Raw genomic sequence first — 16,708 nt, forward strand, 5'->3', positions numbered from 1 at the left:
GCAGCAAGGACCTGGCAAACACCTCATGCTCTGTGATCAGCATAGCTGCTACCTGCACCTTTTAAACAAAGGGATTAGCTGCGTGTTTCCAGCACACACAGAAACAGGGAAAGCGTGAGGGTGCTCACATCTTTCTGTTTTTAGCATTCCTTGCAACACCATCTCAGTTACAGAGATGCTGCTGCGCTCTGGCTGCAACTGCCATTCACCATGTCATTACATGAGTGACCATCAGTGCCACGAACCTTGTTGTCCCCTTGCAGGAGCTCTTGAGTGTGAAGCTGGGCACTTGCTGCTTCACTCTGCCAGGGCCAGGAGAAATGAGACATAACTGAAAATAATCAGCCCATACTTAAAAACCCTATATAAAAATGAGATTAAGAAAAAATAATTAAAAGCATAATACAAAAACTATGGTTGACGTGACTTGGACAGTTTTCAGTCTGAAAATCACAGCAATTTGTCACTAGTTTGCAGTTTGAGGAGGGAATGTCCCTTTCAGACCAAACCACTATAAAACAAGCACAAGTTGCCTGATCTGTTTGTTCCTCTCACCGCTTTTTAGGGATTTTTTTTTTGTCCTGTGAACTGAAGAAGGGTTTTCTCCCGCACCCTTACATATCCCATCTGGCTTCATTTACAAGGACAGATGAGTTTTGTAACGTCTGCCCATCCCTAAGGCTGTGGGACATCTTGTTGAAGAGTTTAAGAGGACCCATTAGCCCTGTCTAGTTTTCCCCTACTTAATTTTTGGTGTATTATATCCAGTCTCCTCACTTTCATTCTCCTAGATCCTTCAGAGCCGTCTCTGTCAATTTGTTTACTTCTAGTTTATTTTTAAAAGACAAACCCCCAATGGACATAAGCTCTCAAGTCCCTTTTGAAAATGCTGTCTTCTCCATAAGTGCTTTGTTTGTGATCCTCTCCAATCCTTTAGGCTATTGTTTACAAGCTGGAAGGCATCTGCACTTGGGCTAATCATGCCGAATGCCAGCAATTCCCCCAGCATGATTTGTTGCACAAGCCAGTGGGAGCAGGGTTTGTTTTGATTACGTTTAGTGTGGAAAACCCACATTTTGCTCACATCAGCCTGACAAAACAGGGAGGCCTAATCCAAAATCTTCAGAGAGGAACATAATCTGGTCATTGATTTCAGTGGCATCTGGGACCAGCTCAAAGATTGAGAGCTCTGATGGCAAGGGTGGTGTCTTGGGAAAGCAGGTAGCTGAGGAGGCAAAAATATTTAAAAGTGTATGCAAGTCATTTGCTCTGGGATGGATGAACCTAGCAGCCTGCCTAGTGCTTTGCTTCTCAAAGCTCTGCAGCTCCTTTCTGACATGCAGTTAGTCAGGCTGGGAGGCCCCAGCTCTGCCCCCACCAGCCGTCACCTCGGGCTGATGCCGGCCTCCCCCAGTGCCCCCAGCTGACAATTCAGGTTCCCTCACTCATTCTGAATGATGGTGATGTTTTTATCCTCAGCCTGTGCTGATGCTTGCCTCCAGGCATCAGATGGGTGTCCCAATTTTTCTGCTTGTGAAAGCTGGGAAGAAGCGCCCGAGGGCTGCTCCCTTTGGGGCTGCCATCAAACTCTGGGGCACGCAGCTGCACTGCAGGGAGGGTGTACAGGTCTGCCAGGTGCAGAGCCCTCTGTCTCGAGAGGCCCAGCACAGTTCTGGGAGCTCAGCACAGCTGTCCCTCACCAAGCCACTGGCTCAGCTGGCCTGGGCTGCCCCCTGTGCTGCTGAGCCTCAGGCTGAGCCTAGGCTGCCTTGTTCCCACACTCCTGCCATAGCAGAGGTCTGCTCCACAAGGCACAGAACTCAAAAGGTCCACCTGGATCCTGCCTCTCCCCTATTTTCCAACACTGCTTTTCCTCCTCCAGAGGTGCTCCATCAATCACCATTAATCCCTTTTTGTACCCACACAGAGGTTAGCCTTGCTGGTGGCCTGTGGCAGGGATTTCCACAGCTTAAGCTGTGATACGTCACATGAAGAAATGTCTCCTTTTGAGTCTTGAAGTATTTCATCAGAAGCCTCCCTGGATTTTTAAGAAAACACATGGTCACCTACTCCATAGCATTTAGGTTTTACAGATCTCTGCCACAGACCTCAGCCATCTCTTTTCTGGCTGAAGAGTCCTACTATTGAGCCAGCCCTTGCACAGGAAACGTTTGGAAGTACTTTGCTTTGCCTGAATCAAAACCTCAGCTCTGCCAGCCCCAGCTGAGATCAGAAGGCAGCAGGAGCCTGCCAAGACCCAGGCAGCTCTGCAGGGAGGCATCAGGAGTTTCAGAGCGACTCTGCCACATCTCCCTCTCCCTCTGACACCTGCTTTCTCTCTGAAGGCTGCCCTCAGCAGCCTGGCCTTTGCACCAGGGAATGGCACAGGGCAGGCAGAAAGCTCCAGTGCGTGCAGTTTTAATTGTACAGATGCCAAACATCTGAGGAACTGGGGCAAAACGAACTCCATCAGACAAACCCATCACATTTCCCTAGCCAAAGTGTGTTGTAAATTAAGGGGTTTTGCACACTTAAAGACTAATGACACATAAGACTAAATACACATTTTTAGAGGGACATCAGGGTAAGGGTCAAAACTGAGACCTTACACACAATCCTGTGTGTACACAGACTTGATTTTGAAGCTTGACAACCTAAGAATTCATTTCCCAATCACTGAGGATGACCAAATGTTAATACATTTTTAAAGTGTTTTTGCACAAACTTGTGTCTTTTTGTGAATTTTTGTGAATCCTGATCCCTAACGACATACAGACCTTTATGTCAGAGGTAATCAAGTATTATTACAAGAGCTGATGGCTGTGGGGCCCCTCCTGAGCACACACATGGGTACATATGGAAGTTATTAGCAAGTTCCAGTGAAGAATTTTGGGAAATTAACTCTTGGGGCCCCAGAGCACTAGCAACGGACAGCTAGTTGGGAGCAGACAAAGAGCAGTTTCCTGCTGGATGCCTGCAGCATATTGGGACTGAGATCCAGGCCCTTCACAGCATGGTAGAGGAAGCCCCTCTCACAAGCACTAAACTTTTCAACTTCTGCTGTTAGGAAGAACACTTGAAAAAAACCATCTGCAAAGCCTGTGTAAGTTTCCTCGACAAAGTGAAATGAGTCAGCTGGAGAAATGTATAACATAACATATAAAAATGCAAACAATTTTTTTCTATTCCCCAAATGGTGCTCAAGAGGTTGTGAGGAAGTTTGCAATTTCTTTTTAAGTCCCCTTAGGAGCCACCAAAAGAAACATTTGGATACAGACCACCAGGAGCTACTCCTACGTGACAGAGGGACCTGTTCAGAGGCAGGGTCATTAAAGTGAATATCTCCCACTCTAATGAAAGCAGCAGGATAGTGTTACCCCATGGAAATAAATTCTTACCCTTTTGCTTTGTACATCTTTTTTCTCAAGAGCTGAAGGAAAAAGGTTTCTCTTCCAACATCCAAGCAGAGAATGAAGGATTCTAATGCTTGCCTCAGCCAATGCACTTTTCACTTTCCTGTTCTTTCTACATTGATTTCCTTTCTTGCACCAATCCTGATCTGCAGAGTGACCTCTCCTTGGGAATAATGAGGATACTCACACATGATGTGCTTTCAACTTCCTCAGTATAACAATGCTTGGCAGTAATTCACTGCTTTTCATCCACAGATCTCAAATCAATTCGCTGCAGCCCTGCATGGAATTGACTTACTTGTAAGACTGAGACAAGTGCTTGCTGCGCAATTAAACAAAAAAAAAAAGGAACAAAATAAAGTAGACTTTATTAAAATGCAAACTGTTTCCTTCTCCCATGGTGTGATTTTCCTAAAGTGCAATCCAGGCTGCAAATAGGGCTCCTCTGCAGCCCCCAGCTGCACAACCCAAGATGCTCATTTGCGGCCAAATGAGAGCAGTTCACAGCCAGGTCAGAGCAATACCGCCAGAAAGCTCTTCCCTCAGTGAGGTATAACTGTGGCTAGAAAACAGAAGCATTCCTGTGCTCAGTTCTAAACATGGAAGAAATTATACTGCTCCTCCACCACCCTGCTTTCTGAAGCGAAGGCAGGAAGGGAGCCAAGGCACCTCAGCAGACACCTCAAGAAAGCAAAGGATCGAGGGGTGGACATGATGCCTGGGCCAGCAGATCCAGTCCCACTCTTCCATGGCAAAGAGGGAGGGCAGCTGTGTGGCTGAGCCTGCTGAGGCAGGGCCTTCACCCAAGAGCCTGGGAACAGTCCCAGAGCCACCTGAGATGCTGGCAGCAAGCAACACTATGCCCACGTGTCAGCCACCCCAGGGCACACACTCTGCAGAAATGAACAATCCCAGCTCCTGCTTTTGCACTGGGCTGAGACACAGTAGCTGCAGGGCCATCAAGCTGCTTCTGGCCTCCCTGCAGCTGGAAGGAGCACGCAGCAAGGACAAGATCATCACTTCCTTGACACTTATCTAACTACTTTGGTTGATAAGCCAATGCCCTGAGATGGGCAGCCAGGCACCTCACTGCCAGCAGGGCAACAAAGCCCTCCAGAGAATAATTCAGAGTGTCTAAGTTAGGCTCCTCTGACGAATTACAGCCTGTATCTCTCTCTGTGCTGACCACACACTTCAGTTCCTCAGATAAAACAGCTGAAGACAACAGAGCAAATTCAGTGTACTCTCTTCCCCTGTTCAGCTTTTTTCTTCCATACAGGTCTGAAGAGGAAAGTTAGCATGAGCAAAGTAGGCTTTCTGCCCAGCTACAGATGTTTAGCAGCCTATAAAATAGTTTGGCTCAAATTGTAGAGTATCTGAATTTCTTCTTTTATGTAGCTGTTTTCAATCACTTATTTTGAAGACATCATACCGACTACCCCTGAAATGAACCATGACCCTATTTAAGCCAACTGTGTTCCTCCCATTTGTACTCATACTCACCAGTTCAAGTTCACTGATGCTGTGCCCTGTTCTAAGATCTTAAATTACTAATTTTTTTCAAACACTCAGTACAAATTTTGAGGTACTAAAAAAACATCCAAAAAATGTAGGGCTGAGATTTTCAGAAGTATTCTCTGTTTAGAAAATTCTTCACTACATTACACTACAAGATGAATTTAAGTTTAATGTTCCCAGCTAGGACCACTCATTTATGCTCTGCTTTCGTTCTTTATGAGAAATGCACTTATTCAGTTTCAGTTTGATTGTCAAGCCTGGACACTAAACTAACTGGGCTTCTAACATTACAGGGGAATGAAGTTATCACCAAGTATTCACTGACTTTTAAAAATCAATATAAACATTTTATTAAAATTTTAGAAGTTTTATATAAAAAATTCCTTGCCTTTCAGAGGCAAAACCAAAACATCTTCTGATGCTCGACAGATGGCAGCAGCACACTATCACATGAGCTTAAGAAAGGGTGCAGGATCCCATCTCTTCACACCCTCCCAGGGCAGATACAACTCTCCAGACCAGGGTTATCTCTGCAGGAATGGCATGCCCTGAAGTACAGCATAACCCATCTTCACTCTCCAAAATCCAATCAAATAAAGCAATGCAAAAGCCAGTGAAGCTGCATGTATGCATGGCTGCAATGGTTTCACTTGGCACAAACACCAGCCTCTGAAGTAACAGGCATCAACATTCGTGCTGCAAGGAGTGAAACATGCTCTTGCTCCACCACAGCTTCATGGGTCAGCACAAGGGTCATGCCCATCGATGTCCAAGCTGCACTGCTGTGGGACTGGACTCAGCTGCACTCCACCAGGGCAGATTTGAGGCAGAAATGAGCTCAAGCACTTTGGGGTAGAAGAGAACACAGGGTGGACCTGAGAAGATGGGCAGCTCACCTTTTTCCGAAGCTTTTAAGTTATAAATAGAGCAAAGACCAAGACTTGGTGGCAGTGGCAATTTCTGCTCTTTAGGTCTGGCTTTACCCCAGGCACATCTGGGAAAGTCACACTCACTGTGTATGTATGAGGACACATCTGTCACAGCCACACAGCAGGGTTCAAGCTCTGCTCCCTCTGCCCTCCCCCTTCCTCTCCCAGCAGCCAGTCCAGCATCACTGGTGTGGCACACATCCCACCAGCATAGCCATAAAAGAGGCATCTCCTTTCGTCTCCCATATGCATCCATCATCTCCTAGCCCAGGACAGAGAGGGGCTGGGGCCAATGCTCCCCTCTGACCCTCCCTTTCTGTCCAGGGGTGAGAACACCTCTTCCCTCAGACACGTTCCCAAGGAGTCCCCCAGCCCTGCTCTGTCCTCTGTCGCGGCACCAGCAGGGAGGTTCCGGCAGCACAATTCCCGCAGCGTGGGCACTGCCCGGCGGCTCCGGCACAAGGGCTCAGAGAAGACCAGGGGCGTTCCCCCCATCTCATCAAAGTGCAAGGGGTTGTTCCGGGTCCCTGCCACCACCAGCTCCAGCAGCCGGACCACACAGTCTGAAAACCAGTTCTTGAGGCGGAAATAGCCCTCCTGGAAAGAGATTCGAAGGCTGACGGGCCCCGTGGGCATCCGCACGCTCAGGCTGAACAAGCAGTTCCCCTGCGAGCTGTCCCGCACCAAGTAAGTGCCTACAGGCTCCCGCTGGAGCTTGGCGTGAGCCTCCCCCACGGACAAGGGGCCCCAGTAGAAGTCACTGGCTTGGAGGATATTGAGGGATCGCTCCAGGATTTCCCACTCGCAGCTGCGAAACATCCGGAAACGATCGGGCAAGCCGGGCGGCGCGGGGCTGGGGAGAACACTCCGATGCTGCCTTTGCAGAGGAGAAACAGTGCTCTGTGTGTTGTGCAGGTCATCTGGCCTCCCTCTGATCATCTCTCAAAGAGCCCATGAATCCTGGAGAGATGCTGCCTTTACCATGCTTCCTCCTTTGCATCCAGCCTGCGGGACAGAAGGAGAGTGAGGCAAACCCAATACTTTCTTCAACCTGGGGAAGACACTTCCCAAGGGAGAAAGACCAGCACGAGTACCAAAGAGGGTACCAAGGAGCTTTTGCATGTCACCGACCCCCAGCTGCGGGGAAAACCAAGGATATATATGTGGAAAGGGCTCCAGCTGGGTCCTCACCAGCACAAGGTGGCACCTTACAGAGCTCTGCACCCATTGGGTTTCTGTGATTCACAGCCAAGGGCTCCTACACACCCTCCAGCAGGCTAGTTTGAACCCAGCAGATCTCAATATTTCAAAATTTCCCTCTGATAGACATTCGGGACTCTTCAGAGTGGCCTTGAGATTGAAAAGGTGAAATGACACCACAAATCAAAAGGGAAAGATTTCCTAAAGGAGGAAAGTATCATTTACTTTGTCATTCAGTGAAAGGTAGCAAGGTTTCCTCACACTTCTCCAACCCTTTCTCCAACAAAAAGATTGACAACAGGACTTAGCAAAAGCAGAAGACAGGTGTGAACTTTTCTCACAAAATCCCAGGAACAACTCCCTTGTCCCAAGACATGCCTGTTTCACTATGTCAAGAGAAAGCAAAGGTCTCGGATCAAGACCTCTTCAAGAAATGTTACATCAACTTCAAGGCTGAAACTACCTTGAATGAGTTTACTTAACACTGGTACCAGGCACTGCTAATGCCCTTCCAGACTCTTCTGTTTCTTCCAGAAGAAGAACTCCCCCTGCCTGCAGACAATGCTGCCCTCTCCCAGTCACCATCCTCTAATGTACTGTCATGACCCTGCTCATCTCCTGCACCTTGTGTTATCACCAGGCTGTTTTCAGAAATGCAAATTTCTGAACCCAGTGTTGCCATCAGCCATCCAAGTCATTTCAATTATATTAAAAAAATATATATTCTAAATGTGTGTGTCTGTATAGGCACAAATAAAAAACCCACAGCCCTAAGCCAGAGGCTCATTCTACGTGAGAAGCTGAGCTGTAACATACCACTTCCCCAGGCCTGACAAGTCAGTAGCTCGCTGCCAAATGCTGCCCTCGCTCCCTTGACATACTCCATTAACCCAGTCATACTCACTCACAGCACAGCCATGCTTGGAGCAGAACAGAGTGCTGGCACAGCCTGCAGCAGAGGAAGAGACACACTTCATCTCCAGCAGTCCTCCCCCACCACAGACTTGCCAGAGCACTGGGGCTCAGGGCTCGTATCAGGCAGGCAGCCCCCCAGGGAATGTGCAGGGACCTGTGCTGGGCCTGCTCTGCAGGGAGAGCTTCAAGTTAAGCTTAGCTCCTTGCAAGGTTCCCCTGTCTCACACCCTTTGCCAGCTATTCAAAAGCCTCACATTCCTTTTGGTGCTCGTGCCAGCTGAGGGGCCATGCTGGTGGCCACGCTCTGCGCCCCAGGAGAGGACACACATCTTTCCTTCACAGGAGCACAGTAGTTAGGGAGAGCAGGCATGTGCCTGGCAGCACCTTACCACAGACATCTTTTCTAGTCTAACATCTCTCTCAATACTTAATAGTAATACCAAAAATGTAGCTGCCAGGCACGTTTCATATATGGAGCCCTAAGCATCCTTTCCAAGAGCAGCCTGGGAAGCTTATCCAGCTTATAGCCCTGTGATTTGCAGGCCACAAGCTGCTAATGTCCCTGGTACTGTTCTGAGTGCTGTTGATCCTGCCCTCTACATAGTTTCATAGCAGGAGGGAAATTCCATGCTTACAGAAAGGTGGGAGGGGTGGGAAGGAGTTAATCAAGTTGGGTTTTTTCTTTTCCATTAAAAAAAAAAGAAAGAAAAAAAAAGCAGCAGTTGAAAGCTGCTCAGACTACTCAGCAAGTCAGAATAAATCTTATGTGTTGGTGATTTAGTGAGCAGGATGCAAACAAACACAGTCACCACTACAGCAACAAGGGCCATCTATCACCACTGAAAACTCAGCATAGAAGGCACCAGAAGGAGTTGCAGCATCTCTGTCCCTCTCCTCCTTCTCTCTGCTGGGTGAGGAAGCTACACAGCCCTCTGACATCAGCTCCTATAGAAAACAAAGGTCATCTGCAAGGTGCCTCCAGGGCTGTGGCTATAGCTTCAAAAGCAGTGATAAAGAACCTTCCTAAACAGCAATTTCTCTTGGGTCCAAATGGAAATTTTGCCAATTTCATGGGTCGAGGTTTGAAATTTAATTCAAGCACAAAAACAGAAGCAGGCAGCTGTCTTTCAATTCCAGGCTAGTTTTAAAAATAACAACAAATATATAATTTGTTTAGGGCTGCAGATTCTATTTGACAGAAGAAAAACCCAAACTGTTTTTTCCCAGTTTTCAACCTTTAGTCATTCACCCAAGTCCTTTAAGAAAAATCCACTGCTACTAGAAATCTGACTGACTAAGAACTGAGACTGTCATCATTTCAAACTCAAAGTAAATGCAAAAATAGCACCTTGACAATTTGTTCACTTGGTTTGAAATCTACATATAGGTCAGAGCCTGAGATGGGGGGAATTTGTTTAGCTTCAGTGACCCATTTCCAAGAGCTAAGTGCCTGGCCTGCAGCACAGCATTAGTTACAGTAATATTAGCCCTACAAGTGCTTCCTGATACTACCTTTTAAGGTCTTAATGGCTCAACAGGTCCTAGGCGTACACAGCCTCCACATCATGGGGGATGTGCAGACCCAGGATTAGGAATAAACCAAGCCAGGGGTGTAATAAAACACACATGCATAATTAGTTCTGCTGACTTGTCACACCATGATTTGCTTTCCCTCTTTTCCCTTCCAAAAAACCCCAACACCCAAACAAGTTACTACCTCTCTACTGCAAGTCAGAACAATGCTTGCAGCCAAAGCAACATGTCCTAAAAAGCTGGTGTCCTGCTAATTAAAAGGCTGGATAAGGTTCCCCAGACTTTCTGATTTACTGCAAGTTCAAGAGCTTTTCAAAATAAGTGTTCTTGACACAGGGCATTCTGCTTTCCTCCTCACTCATGACCCAGGCAAGGCAGGGTGTTTTATATAAGGAGACAATTCTAGTAAACCAGGGGGACTGTACACAGTGTGTGGTGTCAGCCAAGCCAGCCCTGCACCCTGGGGCTTGACAAATCTGGCATGTTCAACATCAGCCTCAAGTACTCAGCTATGATGTATGAGGCATCCTCACACTCTTCTTCTAGGACACTTGAAAAAGCTTACCTCTTTGCCACCCATAGGGATGAGTTTCTGAATGTCAGGACTGCAAGTGGTCCAAATTCAAAAGCTCTGATGTGGCACTTCCCAGTTTCTGCACAGCTTTACTTAAGAGCAAATCCATCCTTTGAAAAGAAAAAAACATCCATCAAGCAGGTGACTAAGCCCATTAGTTTGCTGTAATGTGGATCTAAAATACAACAAATCTGGGGACAGGTTGTTTGTCTCTATCTCTTTGATCTGTGTTACTGTAGAAACACGTATACAGCACTTCAGATAGCAAGAGACAGCAGACTGTTGCTGTTGTAGTTATTATTGCTATTTACAAAGCCATGAGCTGAGTAGGTCCAGGCAGCTCACAGGTGGCCCAAGGACAAGTGGAAAGACCATAAAGTTGCCATCATGTTCTGAAAGCAGGAATCATAAAACCCAAATGTTAAGAGATGATGGCAACAGAAATAAACCTAAGGATTCAGAACAGCAAAGTCCCAACTTGTTCTGAATACAAACCACAACATTTAGACTATCTAATTTGATACCACATAGGTATCTATTCACTGTGACCCAATCTGTTCTGACCCAATCTCTTCTGGTCTGCTTCCCCAGCTCTCAAACTTTTCCTCCTCACCTTGCAGATGGCAAAGTAAACCCACTGACCTGGTGGAGCTGCAGACCACCATGTGTGCAATCACGTGTCTGTCAGTGGATGCATCAGCAAGCTGAAAAAACAATCCCAGCTTTCTGCACACCTTTCAGAGGCAGGCCTTGCACAGCTTCACTTCTACCCATGTAACAGCACTTCTCTGCATCCTCCCCGGCCCAGTCTGAACTGGGCACACACCCCACAAGCTACACTGACTTGCCACCAGCAAAACTGCAGGTCCATCCCATTATTACACTTTCCCATTACTGCTCCATTTGGCTTTGACATCTCCCAGATATCAACCCTGCAGTTCCCAGAGCAGTTAGAGGGAGGCTGGGATTAGGAAAAGCTCTCCCTAACATACCCTGCAAGGCCTTGCGACAGCGTCCCTACTCCAGGCAGCAGCGCCGGAGCAGACATTGCTTCTTTGCATGTCTGCATCCCACAGAAATGTGCTGCCCACTGATTTGTGGCTGGGAAGGCTGTTTCAAAGGAAAGCTTGAGCAAAGGGCTGGAAGAAACCTCCCTGGTAAGAGCCAAGCACGCAGCACTGGGTTTTAATGGTAGGCCAGGCTGGCTCTCAGGCCGCCACTGCCTGCCACACACCGGCACTAGTTTGAACCGCGCTGTCACCGCCACGGTGCACGGTCACACCAAAGCCCCTTGCCACGAGCACCCTGCCACAGCCAAGGAGACCAGGGCTGATCCAGAAAGGATCATGGAGGGGAAAGGGAAAGGAGATGCACAGACAGACATGCCAAAGAGAACAGAGGGAGCTGTGGTTAGAGGAAGAATGTGGCCCAGTTCAGCCAAGAGGACCAGTGTTAATCACAGCCAATTTCTCCAGGACAAAGCAGGCCTTGGAGACATTGCAGTTCCCTCTATCTTTTATGCCATGGCAGTTTGATGTGAAGGTGCCATTATGTCTGACACATGAGAGAATATGTGGGGAAAAAAACCAAACCACACCACACATACATACCCCAAACCAAAACTGCATTTCCCTATACAACCAGCATCCAAGGATGCAATATTTAGTTAAATAAGCTGAGGCAGCACACACACTGTGGCAGCTCCTATTTTGCACAGCAGAGAGACAGTGTAGGAAGATCCTGCATGCAGGCTCTGGGAATCAGCAGCTGGACACCTTGCAAGAACACTTGTCTTATCAAGCACTTCCCAACATTTGGGTCTGGAGAACATACTTCAAAACCCACAAATAACTTTGCATGGATCTGATATTAGTATTTGGTACTTCTTAACATATTTTTCTATGACACATGTTTTCTGAATTACTATGGCACTTTGCTGATAGGGGCTGAAAGGTTTTTACTCCAAGAAAATCCACAAGACAGTGTGATCTGTGCCAAATACTCTTCAAGGCAGGGAAGTCTGCAAGCATTTTGGTTTCTCCATGACACATGTTAATAAAAACCCAACAAGGTGGAAGTTTAAAGGAAAAACCAATTGTCTTTACTGAGCTAATTGAAGGAGCTGGAAGAAAGACATCCATTTTTAGAGTCCCGTTTTCAATACTATGCACTTTCAGAAACTCGTTCAAATAAAAGAGCCTACTCCTCATCTAAATAGCCCAGTGTGAAACTGTAATCCTGCCTTTTCAGAACAGAGAAGCCTCATCAGTTCCCTGATCTCAGAGGCTGCTCTGCAGTAGCCACAAGCAACTACAGCTTATTCCACAGCAAGTAAAACTACCAAAACTACCATCTGACTTCTGCCAAAGACATCTTCTACTGAAGACTGAATTATTTCTGCCTTCTCCTGTAACTGGGGAAACAAGAAGAAAAAGGAAATCAGGAGGAGTTACTACTAAGTTCCAAAGCTGCAGCTGAGCCTATCCTGCTATGGCTTAAGCAGAGAGTTGTTGCTTGCCTCTGGCCAACAGCATTTTTGGTAAGTGAGGGAAGCCCAGCGGCATTGCTCCTGACCTTTGCAGTTTCACAGCGAGCAGCCATTCCTGTGAATGTCAGTGCTGCACAGCTACACAAAACCTCAGTCCTGTGCTTGGCCAGGGAACACAGAATCTGTGCTGCTGCCTTGCCATCCCTCCCTCCACCCCACACACCGGCTAGGGAGGCAGCCCTCTGGAAAGGTGGCTGGAGCTCTCCCCACCTTGGGGGCAGAAACAAGGAGGCAGGCAGAGGACACAAGGAGGAAGAAGAAAAGCCAAGATAACAGCAGTCCCTTGTGTCTCCCTACTTGAAATGCCCTGTCCCATCTCCCTGCTGAGAGGGGGATCAGTGGGAAGGGGGTAGCGATGCCCAGGGCTGCCTCCAACCCATCATGGCCCCTCAGCATTACCAGCTCCCCCCAGCCCCAGACCAGCAGCACAGGTACATTTCCTCTGCCTCTCTCTACTAAACTGACTTTGTTCCAGAACCCTGTTTGAGGAAATGAGTAAATCCTGAGACACAAAAGCCATCAGTGGTCTGGCTTTTTATCAAAACCATCACACTGAGCTGGAAAGGAATTCAAAGAAGCAGCTAACTCTAAGGAATTAGCAGTGTCTGCAGCTAAAGCTGGTTCAGAATCCTTACCAGAGCTATGCTGCTAGAGGAGTCCCAGATGATTAGCCAACAGGAGCACAGGGGGACAAGGGAAAGACCCTGCCTTGGCTCTTCAGGAGGACCAGCTTCAAAAGATGTGAGGGGCCATTACTCAGCATGAGTTACTCTGCCTTCAGAGCAAAGGGCAAGGGTCAGAAACCACAGACACACCACAACACTAAGTTTTATAGTGGGGGATTTCCAACACACAAAATAAAGAAACTAGTCCTGAGAGTCAAAAGTAAAAAGAATTTAAAAAAAAAAGTCATGAAAGGTTATTTAGGAAATCTTAAGTGACAGAGCATGCAGACCTCCCACAAATGACGGCACAGAGATGCTGCCTGGCTAAGAGGACAGGCTTTGGGGACAATACAGGTCACACTGCAGGTATCACTGTAGGTGCAACAGCTGGCAAGGGCTTCTGCTGTGCATCAGAGACATCAAACACACACACTACAAAACCACAGTCCCTATTCAAATCTCTCTACAACCTCAATAATCCTTCAGAAGATGAAAAAATAATCCTGGAGGAGCCAATATAAAGGAATATAAATTATTGACAGCAGGGAACAAATTTATATGAGGATGGCTGTTATGAAACTGGGACAGTAGGTGGCCAAGATAAACGAAACAAAACCCAGAAAACATATGGCATTTTCAGTTTATCAAAAACAGAAAACCTCAGGGGGAATAATTCATTTGACTGGGATACTAGCTAGTGGGGACAGGGACACTGCAGAAAAGTTACACAAGCAAGCAGGTATTATTTTTTTCTTGCACAGGATGTTGAGATTTCCCAGTATTTAATGATGATTAACCTGAAAGGAAAAAAGAGGGTGCTCTATCAGAAGAGACAGGGAAAAGTGACATTAAAGCAGAAAGCCAGCTGGGCACGGTGGACTATACCTGGAGATTTGGAATTGGAATGGATGGCTGAGATACAAAGAGAGGTGTTCTCTCAAGCAAATCAGCTGCACTAGCAATTGCCAGAGGGCTGCAAGTATCGGAAGGAACTTTTTTTGACATGTGCTGCTAAAGCAGGAGCAGCACAAGGCTACCTGGTGTGGGAGGAGAGCCAACCCCCAGGCAGAGTTCCCCATCAGGCAGATGACACCTGAAGAAGCAACAGATGACAGGACACACTTTGTACTTCCTCAAAGCAAGTCAAAAAGCAAGACATGGTACACAAGCTAAAGAGCCAGCAGCACGCCAGGACCTGTAACAGCAGATGGGCAGAAGACAAGGGGCAGTCATGCCACAGGGTGAATGGGAGGTGGAAGAGGGGTGGCTGGAGAAAACCAAAGCATTTCAGCCCTTGCACAGCTGGTCACCTCTCTGCCACCCTCCCAGTCACTGCATCCTCCCCCTGGTTTGACTCAGCCCACTTTGCAGAGCAGCCCCACCTCACTTCTCAACAGGCTGCTGGGTACAAGCAGCTCAAAGGCTCCCCCATCTTTTATGCAAGCAGCTCCCTCCCCCATGACTGTGCAAACTCACAGGCTGACCCAGGTCCTTCCCTAGAATTGTCTCTCCATCTTCAAGCTGTCATTACCCACAACACCCCCAAGGCCTAACTTTGCTCCCCAGCAGGCAGCTCACAACCTTATGTCACTTAAATCCAGGCAGCCAACTCAAAATGTAGTGAGCCCTCTCCATTGCCTTCCCAGGGTAAACAGTGACAAAATCACTTCACTCCCTGCAGGACAGAGAAGTCAGAGGTCATTAAAAATTTGGCAGCAGGAAAGCAGCAGGAGGTCAGGCAGGACTCTGTCCTGACACATGCAAATGCACACAGGCTTGTATAAAAACCAGCTGGGTCTATATTTTCAAGAGCAATAAATTAAGTGGTGCAGCTGACCAATGAGCCAAGTAACAGTGCTGAGGGTTTATTAAGGAAAGCTCCAGCTCCGAATGCAAAAGCAGTCATTTAAAAACCAAGAGGCAAGCAGGACTGGGAGGGTGCAAAATGGATGGGAACGTAACAGTAATGTCACCACCTGAGAGAATACAGTCAGTTCTAGTTACCTGAAATAAAAACATACAGAGCTGAAACAAAGAGGATAGGCCTAAAGATGGGTAATAAGAAACAACACGTAATTGTACAGAGAGAGACTGGAGAAAGAAATTTCTTGCTCAGTTTAGAGAGCAGATATATATACAAGAGGATGCTAGAGAAAGATCAGGACATTCTTTTTGTATTCTTTCAGAAAACCAGATGAGAGGAAGTTCAAAGGTGACCAAGACTGAAAAGTAACTAATTTGAAAACTCATAAAAGGAAAAACTCCAATCATGTAGACTGGGGAAAGTGAGAGAGCTGATCTGAGAAGTCTCATTTCTCTTCTCTCTCAAATGTCTTTGCTTTGTTTCTATGCTGTACCCACCACGTCATGCTTTAGCAGACCTTAGGCAGAGGAATCTAGCAGTAAAGGGCTGGATTTTTGAGCAACACCTTTTTAAGACATCTCTTAACCATTCAAACCTGACATAACACTAAGGGGAGCCCAGCACAGGGCATACATGTCCTTCATGCAAAACTGAAGCAGTAAACAAGGGCGCATGAAGTCAATATGAGGAATCAACTATGGACCTGCTGCAGAGTTAAAATAGCCCTATCCACATTTTCCTCTTTCTTTGATGACTAAAAAGAACAGCACCTCTTCTCTGGATCTGCTGACGTGAAAATCGGCATGCACCCGACACAAACAGCAGATTTCAGTCTTTACTGCTAAAGCAGTAAATGTTTCTCCAGCTCCAACTTCTCTCCTTCCACACCACAGAATCTCACCAGAATACAAGGTAGAACTAAAATATGGATAAAGAACAATACTGGTGATCTGTCAAAAAGCATAAACAAACCATTCCTGCACAATCAAACCTGTGCTCATCACCACTAGTGTGCCGAGGCAAACTTATGCTGAATCCCCTCAGCTTCAGCAAGGGGCCTTCAGCAGGATGTGCAGAAGCCCAGCTACACAGTACAGATTGCAGATCTCTGGCGTTTTCCAACTGCTAACAGCCACACTCATTTTCTTAGCTTTAGCCTAAGTTTCCAAATAAACTTTGCTACTGAGGAAGTACGAAAGTAGATCCAAACTGTTTCTGAACTGCAGAATCACATACACACAAAAACTCCCTCGTTGCACAAGTCACAGTCTGAAGTCAACATTTTTTTTCAGCATTTGCAGGGAGTGAGGGGAAGGACAAAAACTCTCTGCAACAAAGGCAACCGAATGCTGCCAGCTTAACCCAATTTTGCCAGCCACTGCTCCAGTACAAAGCTAAAGGAGCCCATCTGCAAACTTAACAGTGGCACCGTTTGATTCTTCCCCTCAACTCTGCAAGTGTTTGCAAAGAAGCAGAAGCACACAAAGTGCAGGAGGAGCAGGAAGGGAGAAGGCAGAGAGAATGTGCATTATCAAAATACCTTGAGAGC

The 16,708-nt window shown here is 46.9% G+C and overlaps 1 protein-coding gene across 2 annotated transcripts in view; it reads right to left on the reverse strand.

The window, feature by feature from the left end:
- Positions 1-5,252: 5,252 nt before the first annotated feature.
- Positions 5,253-16,708, reverse strand: part of LOC102040375 (suppressor of cytokine signaling 1-like) — a 22,640-nt gene continuing 11,184 nt past the window's right edge. For both annotated transcript variants that reach the window (XM_031057742.1, XM_005421957.2), the window contains exons 2-3: positions 10,074-10,192; positions 5,253-6,865 (exon numbers count right to left, since the gene is read on the reverse strand). In XM_031057742.1, coding sequence (XP_030913602.1) covers positions 6,116-6,799 — 684 coding nt within the window. In that variant the 5' untranslated portion in view covers positions 6,800-6,865; positions 10,074-10,192 and the 3' untranslated portion in view covers positions 5,253-6,115. The remainder of the gene's footprint in view (positions 6,866-10,073; positions 10,193-16,708) is intronic.

Source organism: Geospiza fortis, unplaced genomic scaffold (genome assembly GCF_000277835.1).
Source record: "Geospiza fortis unplaced genomic scaffold, GeoFor_1.0 scaffold173, whole genome shotgun sequence".
Lineage (NCBI taxonomy): Eukaryota > Metazoa > Chordata > Aves > Passeriformes > Thraupidae > Geospiza > Geospiza fortis.